At 36.5% G+C, this 13,268-nt stretch overlaps 1 protein-coding gene across 1 annotated transcript; it reads left to right on the top strand.

Moving 5' to 3' along the window:
- The first annotated feature begins 4,019 nt into the window (after positions 1-4,019).
- On the top strand, positions 4,020-7,525 carry oser1 (oxidative stress responsive serine-rich 1). The gene is made up of 4 exons (XM_058780144.1): positions 4,020-4,358; positions 4,839-4,944; positions 5,064-5,174; positions 6,002-7,525. Exons 2-4 carry the CDS (start codon positions 4,859-4,861, stop codon positions 6,702-6,704), a joined length of 900 nt encoding a protein of 299 aa, XP_058636127.1. The 5' UTR covers positions 4,020-4,358; positions 4,839-4,858; the 3' UTR covers positions 6,705-7,525.
- The last annotated feature ends 5,743 nt before the right edge of the window (positions 7,526-13,268 follow it).

The raw sequence follows: 13,268 nt of genomic DNA, 5'->3' as shown, positions 1-13,268 counted from the left end.
ACAGTTTACGTTTGTTTTCACAAGCGTTTTGATTAGAATGAAGGCTCCAGGAAGCTCAGGAGCTCCACAATGCTCCACAGTGTGTCCTCACCTGGACCAGTGGAAATTACAAAACAGATAACCTCGAAACGCTTCATTGAGACCCATAATGATTGTGATTGTTACTGTTTGGGCTTTTGAAAATCAATCTTTCAAGCTAGGCATAACTGTCCTCCATCAGCTGTAATTGTCAAGCCTAGGATTCCTGATTGTGTGTAACAACGTAATGTGATATATGGGATAAAATTCAATAACATGAGGAATTTTCTGGAGCAGGAGGAACCTCGTTCCTGATTACTGCAGAGAGCAGATTATCTTTTCAACACGACATATTACAAACCAAGATTCCTCTTCACAAGGACAAATGAGTTTAACCTGCACTACATCTGCCATCTGCAGGCCACAGCCGCAAACTACAACATACTTGTTCTCAATCTAAATGTGTAATATTGTATAAACGGAAGTCACCAATTGCATTGTATCAATCGGGTCTTCCGAAGTCTAGCACTAATATTAGCCATAACAAAAACATATAAAACATTACTTAATATAAACCATGTATACAAGTTTACATCATAAGAAATTATTTAAAAGTCTCCAACTGTAAATAAATGAAACAATTTATAAATAAACAAATTTAAAGGTTTAAATAAAAGGTTGATAATGCCAAAGAATTATAACATTTCTTAAATTAATAATAATAATAAAAACACTACATTAAGTAATTTCTTAAGATGTAAACTTATAAGTCTCAGACTTTTGTAAATATTCATAAATAAATAAAATAAAGTTTTAAACTGAAGGGTGACAATGCCTAAGCATTAAAAAAAATCTCCCACTATCTAAATAAATACTAAAATTAACACTACATATTAGTTTACATCATAAGAAATAATTTCAAAGTCTTAGGCTTTCATTAAATATTTACATTTTTCATAAATATTTAATTTATTTAGATTAAATAGAAATGTCTTAAAAATAGATAGACAAAATTAAAGGTTTAATTAAAGATTTTATCAATTTCCTCCTCTTTCCTATTACATACATAGCATGTAAATCTTTCTTTCTTTCGTTTTGCACTTTCTAACTTTAATGCAACCCAAATTCCAGAAATGTTGGGACGTTTTTTTTACATTGGAATAAAATGAAAACTAAAAGAATTTTAAATTACATGAACCAATATTTAATTCACAATAGAGCATAGATAACAAATGTTTCAACTGAGAAATTGTACCATTTTATGATCAAATTGAGCTCATTTCAAATTTGATGCCTGCTACAGGTCTCAAAATAGTTGGGACGGGGGCATGTTTACCATGGTGTAGCATCTCCTCTTCTTTTCAAAACAGTTTGAAGACGCCTGGACATCGAGGTTATGAGTTTCTTGAGTTTTGTTGTTGGAATTTGGTCCCATTCTTGCCTGATATAGGTTTCCAGCTGCTGAAGAGTTTGTGGTCGTCTTTGACGTATTTTTTTCGTTTAATGATGCGCCAAATGTTCTCTATAGGTGAAAGATCTGGACTGCAGGCAGGCCAATTCAGCACCCGGACTCTTCTATTACAAAGCCATGCTGTTGTAGTAGCTGCACTGTCCTGCTGAAATACACGTCGTCTGGAGGGGAGCATATGTTGCTCTAAAACCTTTATATACACACACACCTTTCAGCATTCATAGTGCCTTCCAAAACATGCAAGCTGCCCATACCGTATGCACTTATTCACCCCCATACCATCAGAGATGCTGGCTTTTGAACTGAATGCTGATGACACGCTGGAAGGTCTCCCTCCTCTTTAGCCCGGAGGACACGGTGTCCATGACTTCCAACAAGAATGTCAAATTTGGACTCGTCTGACCATAGAACACTTTTCCACTTTGAAACAGTCCATTTTAAATGAGCCGTGGCCCACAGGACACAACGGCGCTTCTGGACCATGTTCACATATGGCTTCCTTTTGCATGATATAGCTTTAGTTGGCATCTGCAGATGGCACGGTGGATTGTGTTTACCAACAGTGGTTTCTGGAAGTATTCCTGGGCCCATTTAATGATGTCAATGACAGAATCTTGCCGATGAGTGATGCAGTGTCGTCTCAGGGCCCGAAGACCACGGTCATCCAACAAAGGTCTTCGGCTTTGTCCCTTACGCACTCCAGTTTTCCAACATAGTCCTGATTTCTCCAGTTTCTCTGAATCTTTTGATGATGTTATGCACTGTAGATGATGAGATTTGCAAAGCCTTTGCAATTTGACGTTGAGGAACGTTGTTTTTAAAATATTCCACAATCTTTTTACGCACTCTTTCACAGATTGGAGAGCCTCTGCCCATTTTTACTTCCCAGAGATTCTGCCTCTCTAAGACTACCTTTTATAGCTAATCATGTTACAGACCTGATGTCAATTAACTTAATTAGTTGCTCGATGTACTTCCAGGTGAATCTTTTCAAAATTTCTTGCTTTTTCAGCCCTTTGTTGTCCCCGTGCCAACTTTTTTGAGACCTCAAATTTGAAATGAGCCCATTTAGTGGATAAAAGTGTAATATTTCTCCGTTTAAACATTTGTTATGTTCTCTATGTTTTATTGTGAATAAAATATTGGCTCATGTGATTTGAAAGTCTTTTAGTTTTCATTTTATTCAAATTTAAAAAACGTCCCAAAATTTCTGGAATTAGGGTTATATTTGCCTTAACAAATTGTATAATACTTATAGTCCAGCAAATGTTGTCCAGTAACTGTATGAGTAAACAAGGTTTTATTTACGAAGGACTATAAAAGTCTTGGCATCGCAATTTAAACACCTGAACATGCTGGGTTTAGAATTACACGGTCCATTTCCCTTCAGACATCATTAAGTTTTCTGCAAGATCAAACCTAAACATAGAGAGAACAAGGAAAGTGGACGATAAAATGCATTTTTAATTGTTATGTAAAGTATTTGTGGAAAAACACTTGGTCTGTCTGTGTGTGTGTGTGTGTGTGTGTGTGTATGTGTGAGAGATAGAGATCCTGCACACATCTGCCACATTTAACGGTCAGAACCAGACACTGAGGTTTTAGGGCTTTCTCCAAACATAAACTCACGCACATGTGGAGAAAAGAGTAAACAAGAACTCGCCAAACGTTTTCCATTCCCCAGGGATCTGGTTTTGATGTGCTTTGCATCTGGTTATATTTTTTTGTACAGTTTTTGAATTAGTTCTTCCATGGCAGCCTCGTTATAAATTCCATCCTTATGATGCACTTCGTGTCTGGCTTCTTTACAACTCCAGGCTTCCTGTTTTCAACTGCAAACAGGCTTAGCAAGGTGCGCATATTGAGGCCAGAGACAATCCACTTAATCACCACAAGAGGACGCCATTCAGCTGTGTGCAGTGCTTGTTTCTGTTAGCAGAATTTTTTATATATATAAAATGGTCGTGGTTTAGTGGACACTGGTCAGGTACATTTATTACATAACAATACCAGAATTTTTTTTGATCAATTGCTGATTTTTGTTGTTGTTGTTGTTATTATTTATTTATTTATTGCATATATAAGCTGCTAAAATAAAGTAGGGACATTGAAAATTCACCATATTTTCACTTAATTTTGTTGTGAATATGGCCTCTTCAAATACTTTTTAAAAATTAATTAATTATACACATTTTTAATGCAATAGGCTATATTAAGACATCTATGAAGGGGAAATGAAAATGTAGGACTGCGTTGTCTGAATTATCAACTGTTAATTTTCTTTTTTCTTTTGCAATTACTTTTTTGCGATTACTAAATAATTTAACCACTTGTGTTTAGTATACTTTTTTAGTGTACGAGTGAGATCTATTAATATGAGATCTAATGTGAGATCCATCTATTAATAGAACAAAACATAATAAAACATTAAAATATTACATCTGGACAAAATATATTGCATGAATTAATTAAAAGGCACAACACGAGAAGTTTCTATAAGCATTTTCGTAATCTGCTGACGTTTGTGTGTACGTGCACTACGTCATCAAGATCTGCGTTGTTGCAGAGTCACTCTGAGAGGTTGAGTGTAAACAAGAGACTAGCGAGGGAAAAATCTAGAATATTGTGTATGATTAGTTGATTTCTTCTATTATTTGTGAGTATTAACCGTACAGACGTAATATCTAGATCACGTTATGCCCGTCGACGGCCTGTCATCGGGCGGTTTAAAGCGAGTTTTCTCACAGATATCGTCTCTACACGCTGACTGGCTAACGTTTGCCTGTTAGCTTTGTGAACACAGACCCTCATAACAGGAGAAACAAACTCCTGTATGTCCGGGGTTTACACGGATTTGGGTCCTTTGGCCGTAAGTATATTTGTCTAATGGTCTGTTTCTGTTGCTTATATTTTGGTCGAGCAAAGACACAGAATGCAAACCGCGCCAACTGGATGAACCCAATGCTAAGCTAAGCTTCATTATGCGAAGTGTTCATGTGATCAGCGTTTCATAACATGAATCACAACTTGTCAACTACTCCATTGTGATAATTTGAATGATAAAGGAAATTACAATAATAGGTTGTACTTGAAGTCTGCTTGTGAGTAAGTCTGTATTTCATAACATGATATGATGAGTTGTTTGTAACCTCTACGCAGAGGTTATTCTAAATTCTCCAATAAAGTTTTATCCGCTGCAGGTTTTCTTCATTTACTATATTCTTCTAATAGTTTGAAGCTTATGTTAATGGTTAAAAGTATCTGAGTGGGTTAAAATAAAGTTATTGAGTGTTATAATAAGTATACTTGGGCTTTCTATTTATGCAGACTTTTATGGTTTTGGTTTCAGTTTTAAGGCTGTCTAACATAATGGCTGCTGTGGAGAAAGTAGGAAAGGAGTGTGAGGAGGAGACACTACAGACCGCTTTTAAGAAACTGCGTGTGGACGCTGAAAGGTTTGCCGTCTTTTGATTTTGTTTCAGCTAGTTTGACAAGTGAAATGGATGCTCACTTTTTTGGCAGAGAGGGTTTTTTTTGTACTGTCCGGCCGGGTAATGTGTATATTCCTTTCCAGTTCCACAACCACAGTCCGTGTCTCTGAGTCTTTGGCTTCCAGATTGGTTGCTCGAAGCAGCCCAGAAGGAGCCAAATCCAAGATGAGCTCCTCGAAAGATAACTGGCTTGGGTGAGGACCACTTTAGGATTCTGACCTAGTTAACCCTGTAAAGCCTTACATAAGAAAGTATAGTCAGAAAACTCTTGGAATGGAACAGTTTAGTGAAGATTCAGAAAGTTGAGGCTACATATGTTTTCCGTTGAGAATCATTTTTGATACGTCAGGACTTTATGGCACATATGATATTATATAGTGAGAATATGAATGGAAAATTTGACTCCAAGGCCCAAACTGAGCAAAAATATGCAGTTTGAAGAAGTTCTTTATAAAACCAAAAGTAAGACGAAATTCTGATAGCTTGTAATGTAAATCAGTGACTTCAATCTTTAGAATAGTATCTATAGAATATATGTAGACTGCTTAGCAGCATATAAATATCAGTTGTCACTCTATATTTCTCAGTATGATGTGTTAAGATTATATTGAAATACTTTTATTATCAAAGCTCTATAGTTTCAAAACATATAATACAGTGCAATACAATCATAATTGAGAGGTGAACAAATAAAGTTGCTTAATTCCGGTAAATGTTCATCTCAAAATATTACCAGCAATATAAAAGTTATTCTTATGTTTACTTCATAAAAATCAGTAAAGATTTTAAAGCACGAGCTGAAGATGGACAGTTTTACAATTATGCTAAAAGGCCTTTTACTTGCTGAAAAAAGTATAAACTCTCGATCAAATGACAGAAGGCATGTAGTAGTACATTGTATACAAGTTTTTCATCATATTTTGAACATTTAAAGGCTTTTGAAACTCGTGTATCAAATAGACTTTATAGGATTACAACAATCACACATTGCTACACTTTATACCTTTATTTTTTACTATAGTTGCACAAGAAAGTCATCCAGAGGAGTTGTGAGAAGCCAGCGACGACGGCGATCAAAATCGCCAATCCTTCATCCTCCGAAGTTTACCTACTGCAGCAAAATGTCTCCCCCTCCTGGACACCTCAAACACAAGACCCCGCCAGAGCCTGACGACACCGGCGCCGTCAAGAACGAAGTCGCATTCTCACCGCCGTGCTCCACTGTATTCGGTGTTGCCGGCTATGAAACCCACCTCCCTTCTCCAAAGGGGCAGGAATCGGCTCTCAGTCCCAGAATGCCATCGGATGACGAGAGTGCTCCCGAAAACAGGCCCGCTTTAGGATGTGGGCCGGGATCTCAGGAGGCGGGCGAAGGTAATGCTGTTCCATCTGACTTTCAAACTCTGTCCAAGTTGCAGGAGGCCGGTCAGTGCCCATGTGGGCAGCGGGAATGCCAGTGTCCCGGTTGGCAGGGGGTCGAGGTTTACTCATTCACCGGCCTTCGAGATGTGATCTCCGAATGCGAGCGGAAGCTTCCCAGCCCGCAGGACAGTTCGCCCAACAGCAGAACTTCTGCTGGGACGTCCAGCTCCCCTCGCTCTTGTTCCGAACAGGCCCGCGCCTACGTGGATGACATCACGATAGAAGACCTTTCCGGATACATGGAATATTACCTTTACATCCCCAAGAAGATGTCACACATGGCTGAGATGATGTACACCTGAAAATGACCTTTAATTAAGCAAATTGAAGCATTGGGAAAGATGGATATTGGGTACATTTAAGGAAGAAAAAAAAAAAACTGATTTATTTAAAATAAATAAATGAATAAAAAGCAGTAATGAAGATGTTATCTAAGAGCAATTCTACTTTGTTGTGGTATTGAGGATTTGTTATGTTTGTTCTTTCTCCAGAACATCCAGACAACGTGTGCTGACTAAGAATCATGGGAGCATGACTCATTCTGTGATTTACTACTCTGTTTCCTTTGTTTTTGTTTGATTTCGTGATAACTGTTATGTTTGGTTTACATTTTAAAGTTGCCAAAGGTCTATCCCAGAGACTGCAGGTTTGATTTCACCGATATATGCAAACTTACACAATGCCAAGTAATAATTCTGTTCACCATGACAAGGATGCGGTGTCATCTTACTTCTCAATAAAATGGCTTTTTGGGGATTGTTCATGACGTTTGGTGTCTTGGACGTCTTGCTTTGCATCTTGCTGCTGCTTTAGTGACTAAATCACCAAGATGTTTTATTTCTACAGGAAATTTATAATAAATTCATAGAAATTATTTTTTAATTTAATTCGTTTTGAGTTTTAATTTTAAGAAATTAGTCATTCAAATAACATTATGCATTATAACAACTGAAAGGATATAATGCAGAAAGTAGTTATGACACTTGGACATGTTTATCATGCAAGTAACATGCCATTTTTATTTTTACCTGCCTATGTAAAAAGCTGTTACGTAAGGTAGGAGCTTCCTCTTTAAAACAATGCATTTGTTCTGAATCACCAATAAACTGGAATGAAACAATGACCTGCCAATCCAGTGTTGTAACTAGTACCGCATGATTGTGTAATCCTGCATAAACAGGCCATTTTCTGACGTCATTTCATCGTGTTGTTGTAACGGCCACTAGGGGGAGGCATTGCACCATTCATTCACTTCACAAGATCCAGGGGACGTGGTTAGATCCGGATCCAGATCCAACTCCTCCCACCTTACATATACTTAAACCTACCCGTCTCCACCCCCTGATCCCTAAACCCACCCATCTCCACCCCCTAGATGTGGATCCATCCACGCCCCCTGGATCTCGTGTTGTGCAGCGAGGCCTGCTTGAAGCGTTATGTCCGTAAGCAAGAGGTATTTTAAAACTTTATTTTATTCTCTTTTAGTAATATCCAATGGAGCAATAAACCACTAGAAGCCATACAGAGATTTCTGATAGCAACATAATTGGAATATTTGTATAATATAAAATAGCCTGTTTGTTTATGACACGAAAAAAAGTTAATAAGAGATCTCATTTTACCACATAAAGAAATATCTGTGCGACCCAAAAATAATACAAACCACAACATCTGCAGAACATCCCAGAAACAAATTTTGTTTTATTTTTAGATTGTAGGGTTGGAGTCTTGATCCTTGCGGTCATAAATGTGGCTTTTGTCTGAATCTGGGACTTAAAACAAAGTCTTGTTCTCTGGGTTTATACTCAGTCAGTTTTGGCTTCATTTGAAATTATGTAATGAATGTAGAATTTTCTCGCGTTTAGTACGTTAAATTTGATATCTTAGTATTTGAACTGACATGATTTGGCCTGGATCTGGGCCCTAAAGGAATAGTTCACTCAAAATTGAAAATTTGCAGAAAATGTACTTCTTGAATGGGTGCCATCAGAATGAGAGTCTAAACAGCTGATAAAAACATAATAATCCACACCAGTCCAGTCCATCGATTAACATCTTGTGAAGTGAAAAACTGTGTGTGTGTTTGTAAGAAACAAATACATCAAGGCATTTTCATTTTAAACCATCACTTCTGGCTAAAATATGAGTCCATGATCCATAATAACACTTCCAGTGAAAAAGTCCATCACCTGTTGTCCTCTCATGTCAATATCCGCTGACATATTTGTTAGAACTGTTTTGCCTGTAAACAGTGCTTGATCTTTGCGTATTTTTCTCCTGATTCAGACCAGCAGATGACTTTATGGAGAGAGGACTTGTATTTTCTCTGGAAGCAATGGTTTAAGAACGTCTTAATGATGGATTTGTTTCTTACAAACACGCAGTATTTCGCTTCACAAGACATTAACTGATGGACTGGAGTGGTGAGGATTACTTGTGGATTATTCTGTTTGGACTCTCATTCTGACGGCACCCATTCACTGCAGAGGATCCATTGGTGAGCAAGTGACGTAATGCTACATTTCTCTAAATCTGTTCTGATGAAGAAACAAACTCATCTACATCTTGGATGTCCTGAGGGTGAATACATTTTCAGCAAACTTCCATTTTTGGGTGTGTGATTCCTTTAAGTTTGGATGTAACCATATATTCAGTAATGGGTGGACCTCAATTAATATTTTAAGTTTATTCTCAGATATAAGTATAAGAGCAAGGGGAAAATATCCATGTAAACAGACGTTCACCTGACTTAAAGGGATAGTTCACCCAAAAATGAAAATTCTGTCATCATTTACTCACCCTCAAGTAATTAAGTAATTGTTCTGCTGAACACAAAGGAAGATATTCTGAAGAATGTGGGAAACAGAGCAGTTCTGGGGCACCATTGACTTCCATAGTATTTTTTTTCATACTATGGAAGTCAATGGTGCCCCAGAACAGCCTGGTTACAAACTTTCTTCAAAATATCTTCCTTTGTGTTCGGCAGAACAAAGACATTCATACAGGTTTGGAACTACTTGAGGGTGAGTAAATGATGACAGAATTTTCATTTTTGGGTGAACTATCCCTTTAATCAAAAAAAATAAAAAATTCCCATGTTTACTTTCTTTAGCACATGTGCCGGTCAGGTGACTTTGTTCTCATCAGAGGGTGAAAGAGACGCCCTAAAGGGCATTCCAGTGAGGCATACCTTGTGTTTCCAACCACGTCACAGAGACTCCATATTATCTCTGTAAATAACCCACGTGTTAAATGTCATGTCATCTCTCACTTGTCTGTAACATTTGCTTTGTATTTAAACATAAGTCTAAATCAAATTCAACAATCCACCCATTTTTTTTTCTTTCTGGTTTACTGATTTCAGTTCTGTCTCTCTGCTCCTGTGAGAATGACTTGTAAGGTTGTATGGATTTTTACAAAAGGGGAACTGCATCAAAGCATACCAAGAAAAGCTATGGAAACACACAAAAGAGTCTGTTGGATGTTGCCAGTCAACAAAAGCTGCCCAGCTAACCAGTTTGCCTAATAATCAAGCCTTTTGTCAACCAGATCGAAAAAACACAGGGTATTCTGCTGGGAGAACATGCAGGCCGAACATGTGCGGCTGCTTTTATTGTGGCGTCTGTTGTTTTGTTTGTTTGAATTTGCTCATCGACTTTGATGTTTCTCTTAAAATGTTTTAAGAGAAATAAAAATAGCCACTGACGAAACACTTGGTCTTTAGAGTATAGAGCTATAAATGAATGTGAATAGCAGCTCAAGTGATTTGGGAGAATTTGATGAGAAATGTTGATATTTTGAATTGTGGTAAATGACACTTTGAGACAAGTTTAGGGTTATCTCTAGTGGAGATCATTTATGTTCACTCAAATGATTGCAAATTATTATTATTATTATTATGATTATTATTTTCAGAATATTTATTTAAGGTCATTTTCTCAGGGAAAAACTCATGTAGCTTTAATAAAGATCTCAATTGGCTGTCTATTTATTTTCACTGCTGTCTTGGAGAAACTTGGAGATATATTAAAACGATGTTTAATTTATTATTCCACCTTTACACATAATAACATTTTTGTGGTTTGTTGGTGGACATTTCAAGTTCACATATCTCTTACAATCATGTATTTCAGATATGCATGTTTAACCCTGTACAGCCTGACATATGAAATAATAGTCTGAAAAATCAATTTTTCTTAAAGTGAAACTGTATATTGAAACTTCATGCAAAAAAAATAAAAAATTTTGCATATGTGTTTTATGTTTTGTATCATATTTGATAAATCAAGCTTTTATGGTCCAGTCACATAGTATGATATAGTGAGAATAAGGAGTTCAAACTTGAGGAAAAACACCTCAATTTTATTTGTAATATAAATAAATGAGATTTTTATAACAATATAGTAAATGTTTACAATATAAAAAAAAAATTTCACTCGAAATCTATCATATGTCTTAGTGAGATGGTATTTAAATACTTAATTTTATGATCAAAACTCTATAGTTTCAAAGCATTTAATGCAATCACTGATGAGATTTCACAGCAAAAAGACAATGCAGCACGATTTTATAATTACACTAAAAGTCCTTTCACTTGCAAAAACGATAAGCTATCAGTCAGATAACAGAAGGCATGTAGTAGATTGCGTACAACAGCTTTTTCAGCAAAGTTTTGATGACGTTGATCATTAAGAGGCCCTGGAAATGTGCGTTTATGATACAGTAGGCTTTATACGTTAGGAAACGTGCTGCTGTCAGTCACTGGGGTTGTTCAGACTTGTCTCCTCACCTGCGCTCCCCTCACCCCCGTCCCCGTCCCCCCTGGCTTTGCTCCCTTTGTACGCTGGAATGTTTGTACTTGAATCCTGGCAGGATTCAATCACGGACTCAGGAGAGGAACGCCATTGTTCTGTCCTGGTGGGGTTGCGTCCCCCTCGGGAGACTTTTTTCCCTCTTTTTTCGTGTAATATAAGATGTTATTTTTTGAAGGTGGCTGCACAGATTGCCTGATGATGATAGTTTAACCAAACTCGTTTTAATGAGGCATTAAATGACTGCACTTTCCTATATAGTGATACTATGGAAATATTCAATTGAAATGTCTGTGTGGGAAAGATTATGCACCAGATTTGAATACTTCGGGTTAAGGGTTTAAAAACATAATCGGTAGTAACCGTGAAGCTTTTCACAGCAAGACCTACTAATAATAAAAAGAGACATTTTACAATGTTTAGATGGACTTTTTGACCCAAGCTACTTTTTCCCATGGTTTAGGATGGATGCTCATATGGAAGTGTTTAGGGCAGCACAGCTCTAGCGGGATCCTGTCGCCACTCAACCCACAGCCACCCTCGTAGGGGCATGATCCTAGCAACTGGGGGTCAAAGGTCAGCAGAATTGAGTGAGACTGGAAAGATCCAGATCTGAACCTTTGTAGAACGCTCTGATCAGTCTGTATGTGTTTTTGAAGGGTTCAAATACTCATTTCTCATTTTCCTTTTTGTACTTTGGCTAGATTTGGGGAAATGCTCAAATCCATTTTTTTGCAAGCTAGTTCACATGACCTATATATTTCTATTTATATTATTTATATAAAATACCCTATTCTGGCATGTTCATCATAACATCATCAACAAAAATATTGTATAATATTATTTAAAATAATGCATTACAAATTAATTATTTGCATTAGTATTAAAGATGGCATGAAATGAAAGTTCAGCCTACACAATAATTTTTTTTTTTTTTAAAGTTACACATGCAAATACTATTTCAGTTTTCTACTTTAGAAAAAAGCTAAATGCATTTTGTTAATAAAATGTTTTTATTATATCTTTCAGATGTCTTTTTAAATTATTTTTCATATTCAATTTTTAATAATCGCATTAACATAATGCCAACAGAACACTCACTAAGGAACTGAGGAAGTTTTATTTTTTTATCTGAAATATTATTATTATTAGCTTTATTTGCTTTACTCTACCAAAGAGTGTTTTCCTCTAAAGGCCTCATCAGTATGCTTGAGTTGTTTTGATTTACTAAAAGCAATCCACGGGTCAAAGGTGCAAGAAAAGTGTGAAACAGGAAATGCTGTTTTAAAGACCCCACATCCTAGTTTCTAAGAAGATGGTTTGCATTAAATACTTAAAATGCATCTTTGGGGACATAGATACCTTAAAAGGGCACATTTGGATGAGACAGAAGTACGCGGATTTGATTAGGGTATAAATATTGAGTTAAAGTATTTTCCGGTTGTCCTACTCCGCAGCCGACTTTGAATGACTGTTTGACCATTTCTTGCAAGAAATACATTTTCAAAAGACTTTTGTCTCATATTGAAATACATAAATCGCCACGACAGCAGATACTTTCATCTAAAGCGGCTTAAAAAAGAGAAAAATTATAACAGACAAGAAGGAGGAGGTTAAAACGGTCATTTTATGTAACTTCATGATTCTAATATTTACCCAGTATGCTCAGTAATTAAACTCCACGGCACTGTTTTAAATTGCTGTCTATTGTCTTTTAAATTGCTTTCCATTTGTGCATGTGGCATCTTTAATAGCATTTTCAATAAATATGTATTACTGCTTTGTTTTTTTCTATATTAATTAGGTGCATAAGACTTCAAGAGCATTTTAAATACAGATGAAAGCGCTTATTGACTTTGATCTCCAATCTAATGCATATTAAAAAGGTGAATCAACATATTCAATTGTAATTAACAGCAGTTCAGTTGCAAATGAAAGTGCTGGCATTCATCTTGCTTATGATCAAAGCTCTGATTGCCTTCTAAACTAGCATCTAACGAGCTGTGTAATGAGAGAGGAAGCGTGTAAAGTCAACACAGTCTCAGTTCACTAACT

The sequence above is a fragment of the Onychostoma macrolepis genome, chromosome 06, assembly GCF_012432095.1.
Source record: "Onychostoma macrolepis isolate SWU-2019 chromosome 06, ASM1243209v1, whole genome shotgun sequence".
Taxonomy (NCBI): domain Eukaryota; kingdom Metazoa; phylum Chordata; class Actinopteri; order Cypriniformes; family Cyprinidae; genus Onychostoma; species Onychostoma macrolepis.
The sequence above is the reverse complement of the archived record's forward strand: the minus strand, read 5'-3'. Positions and strand labels throughout refer to the sequence as shown.